This window comes from Trichechus manatus, unplaced genomic scaffold (genome assembly GCF_000243295.1).
Source record: "Trichechus manatus latirostris isolate Lorelei unplaced genomic scaffold, TriManLat1.0 scaffold00040, whole genome shotgun sequence".
NCBI classification, from domain to species: Eukaryota; Metazoa; Chordata; class Mammalia; order Sirenia; family Trichechidae; genus Trichechus; species Trichechus manatus.
In genome coordinates, this window is record NW_004443976.1 from 11,779,145 (window position 1) to 11,783,450 (window position 4,306).

At 44.2% G+C, this 4,306-nt stretch overlaps 1 protein-coding gene across 1 annotated transcript in view; it reads right to left on the reverse strand.

Annotated features, from left to right (window-relative positions):
* DNAH2 (dynein axonemal heavy chain 2) overlaps positions 1-4,306 on the reverse strand; it is a 114,714-nt gene that overhangs the window by 36,384 nt on the left and 74,024 nt on the right. The window contains exon 48 of the mRNA XM_023731099.1: positions 552-656. Within this exon, the coding sequence (XP_023586867.1) occupies positions 552-656 (105 nt within the window). The remainder of the gene's footprint in view (positions 1-551; positions 657-4,306) is intronic.

The window sequence follows — 4,306 nt, forward strand, 5'->3', positions numbered from 1 at the left end:
AACATGTGTACTACTGTTTCATGAGAAACTATTTGTTCTGTAAGCCTTCACCTGAAGTACAATAAAATATATAAAAAAAAAAAACAAGGCTGAATCAAAAAAAAAAGTATATATATATATTGCCTTAAAATATTTTTTATCATGATTACTGAGTTTTTTGGTGTCCCCTTAAATTCCGCTCCTAAGGTAAGTGCCTCACTCGCCTTGCCCTAGTCCTGGCGCTGCTTTCCGCTCCCGGCTTTGTAGGCTTGACTTCCTTAGTCTGTGTGGGCCCCACTGCATCCTCTGCCCATCCAGAGGAAGCAATCTACACTTGCATCCTGCAGCTGTCCCAGCTCAGCAGACAGGAAAGTCTCCTACAGATAATCCTCCCCACCTCCACATATTGTAGCTCCCTGCAGCAACTCTTCTCGGGGGTCTCTCAGCACGACCCTTGTTCTGCCCCCTTATTCTCTGCCACAGGGATTGTTCTGCCTTCCACATGCATTTTCTCCAAGCCCACCTTGTTTTCCCCTCCCGTCAGACCCACCCCAGCCCCATGCCACCCTCACTGTGGGGAAGGTCATGTTGATGATGTTGAAACGACTCTGTAGCCTTGGGGAGATGACGGTTCGTCCACCCCCCGGAGGGCCCATGGCAGCCATCAGGAACATGTCCTAGAGAACAGAGACAGGATGGGGCAGAGAGAGAGATGGGAAGAGGAATGACACAAGGCCCCGAGAGAGGCAGGATGTAAAGGGAGCCAGGAGGAAGACAGTAAATGAGGGAAAAAAGGAAGCGGGACAGGACAGAAAAACAATGGGGGGCAGGGGAAGGGGAAGGGAGGGAAAGAATTAGGAAAATTTTTTTGTTTTTAAAGCATATGTAGTCCCTGACTTGAAATGTATTCAAGTTACAACAAACCACACTTAAGACTATCTGTTTTTTTTTGTACATCTTATCGGTAGTAATATGTACTACATACAATGTTGCAGCAGGTAATTTGCTGGTGTTATCATTCTTAGATGTTCACTTGTAGATGTTCAATGTTATGATTTACTGTTCAAAACACTGCTGTACAGCAGGCTGTGGCAATAATAAAGAAAACAAAAAAAAAAAAAAAATGAGGTATTCAATTTACATCAGAACCGACATATGATGGAGTCGTCCGAAGGGAAGCCTGTTGTAAATCCGGGATTACCTGTAATGCATTTGTCCTTATTTTATCATCGTAATCCATGAAACCCCAATTAGAAAATACAGATAATAAAAAACAAACACTTTGATGATGTCTTCTAGACTTTTTCTTTTTCACGTATGTGTGTGTATGCATTCTTTCTTAGAAACATATGAATATATTGTTGAGTGGGTTTTTTACCCTGAAGGTCAGATATAGGTGCACCACAGAAATTAGGATGGGATGGCAGCTGCCCCTTGGTTTAGGAAAGAGAAATAAACAAGATGCTCAGAATACTGTTGGGGAAAAGCCAGGCCTGAAGGGAGCTGCCTGTGTCCTGGGTGGGAGCAGAGAATCAATACCATGGAGGTGGTCATTCCAATAATGGGAGGCAGAGAGGCACCAAGATGGGAAGTCAGAGGACCTGGGCTCCTAGAATTTCCAGGGCGAGAAACAGGTTGGTATGTAAGTGTGGTGTAAGAGGCCTGGAGAAGGTTTGGAAGTTGGAGAACAGGATCCTTTGAGAACTAAATTTAGGTCAGTGGGGAGAGTTAATAAAATGAGTTGATAACTTAGGAGCTAGATGTCTGGGTCCTGACGAAGAGGCAGGACACCCTGTATGGTGAGGAAAACTGGGATTGTATCCTGGGTCCCAGTGGAGTGGGGGCTGAGCCTGTGATGAGAGAGAACAGAGGCCTGAAGAACAGATTGTTGGGATGCTTACTCGAATGTGCTTGATGGTCTGTTTCGAACGATCATACCAGAAGCCATAGTCAATCCAGAGGCGAATCAGCTCCAGGGGTGGCTGAGACCCAAATGTATCCTTAGCTGGCATATTCAGGTCATCCATGAAGGTGATCATGCTTTTGCCCCCAAATGGCACATAGACACCCTTGGTTCGCTTCTCCACCCTGCTCTCAATGATGCTCTGCACGTTATTGGATGTGGTCTGGTAAAAAAGGTACAGAATGAATGCTTGGGTCCCCCAAGAGGAATCTGGGTTTAGAGAGGGGTGTAAAGCAGGAATTTGGACCCCAGGCATGAGAAGAAGGCAGGGAGAGAGCGGGGAGCTGGCAGTCTGTTTCCCTGGGTCCTGCAACACACCTGAGAAGACATGTTGACAACGAGCACTGACCACTGGCTGGAGGGCAAGGATTGCAGAACACTCTGGGCAATGGATGTCTTTCCAGTTCCCACAGGACCGACCAGCAGGATGGGATTCTGGTTGGACACCAATGCGCTCACCAGGTAGTTGTAGCGAACAGTGTCAACAGTGGGCACCATGATCTTATAGAAGGGGGTGCTAGGGAAAGAAAGGAACTGTATCTCAAGGATCACTGGCTCACTCCTTTCTAACTCCCACTTCATTCTACCTCCCAACAAGAAAGAAAAAAAACCATTATCTCTGGTACTACAACTCTCTAATCGCCAACCCTGCCTCCCATGGGGCCTGAGGATCAGGCTTTCTCCTTAAGGACCCTAGATCCTGCTTCCTGTACTCAAGAATCATCTCTTCTCTGAGATCGAGCCTCTCCTTTCTATAGCTTATTTTGGCTTCTTGGCCCCATCTCTCTTGCTACATCTTTCCTCAAGCCCTACCCACAGCCCATGCCCTGCTCTCACTTTGGAGGGTAGCGCCAACTCTTGGGAAGCTTTTCCTCAAATGATGTCCAGCTCCGCATCTTGGGGTCCACAAAATACTCATACACAGTGTCCTGAGGAGAGGCATGTGTGTCAGGTTACCAAAGCCTTCCTTTAGCTGTCCTCAGTCCAGATAAAGGACTCCAAGGCCATGGCTGGAAGAAAGGGAGCTGGGTGGGCAGGCAGGAACTCACATAGAGCCTGAGGATCATGGATACCTGTGAGTTCCGGAAAAATAGAACAGCTGGGTCTCTGAGTGCCCTGACCTTATTAGGAAAGGAGCCCTCAATCTCTCGGAGGTAACTGTCAATCTTCTTGCGGCCCTCCTCATCCACAGAGGCACACACAGACCAGATCATGCTGAACACAAATGTCATCTCGACCATGGAGGCATAGTATTCACCATCAGCTGGGTTCACCTGGGAAGGAAGAAGAGAAGAGAAAATACTTTGACAGATCATCACAAAGGCTCAGTTTTTCTCTCTCCCTGGTTCTATCTGGAAAACCACATGGTTGTAAATAAACCTAAATCTAAAAGATTTAGATAAACTTGAAACTCGTTGCAGCTCAGCGCTTGCCCTGACTTTCCTCTCTACAAAATGATAAAGACACGGCAGAGATCCAGCCACACCACTTCCACTGTGGAGAAGCACTCATGTGTCATCAAGGAGACGAGTCCAAACACATTTGTGGTAGACTTCTTTGTAACTGCAAAAAAAATCGGAGATGACATAAATGTTCATCAGTAGAGGAATGAAAAATAAAATGTTATGTTCTGCCATGGAATAGTATATAGCCATTAAAAGCATGAAAGTTTAACCTTACAATTCCAACAAACAGAAAAAGAGCAGCAAAAAAATATAAAAGCCCACAGTCACCAGTCACCAGAATAAAGGAAATAATAAAGATTAAAGGATAAATAAATGAAATAAAAAAACAATAGAAAGAATCAACAAGACTAGAAGTTCGCTCTTTGAAAGGATTAATAAAATCAACAAACCACTGGCCAAAATGATAGAGAAAAGAAGAAAATGCAAATAACACAAATAAGAAATGAGATGGGTGACGTTACAACAGAACCAACTGAAATAAAAAGGATCCTAAGAGAATACTATGAAGAACGTACTCCAACAAATTTGAAAACCTAGAAGAAATGGACAAATTTCTAGAAATACACTACCCTACCTAAACAAACACAAACTGAGGTAGAAAATTTGAACAGACTCATAACAAAAGAGGAAATTGAAGAGGTCATAAAACAACTCCTAACAAAAAAAGCCCTGGCCCAGATGGCTTCACTGGAGAGTTTACCAAACATTCAGAGAAGAGCTAACACCAATTCTACTCAAACTATTCCAGAGCATAGAAAAGGATGGAATGCTCCCAAATGCATTCTATGAAGCAAGCATAATCCTGATACCAAAGCCAGGCAAAGACACTACTAAAACAGAAAATTATAGACCAATATCCCTCATGAATATAGATGAAAAAGTTTTCAACAAAATCCTA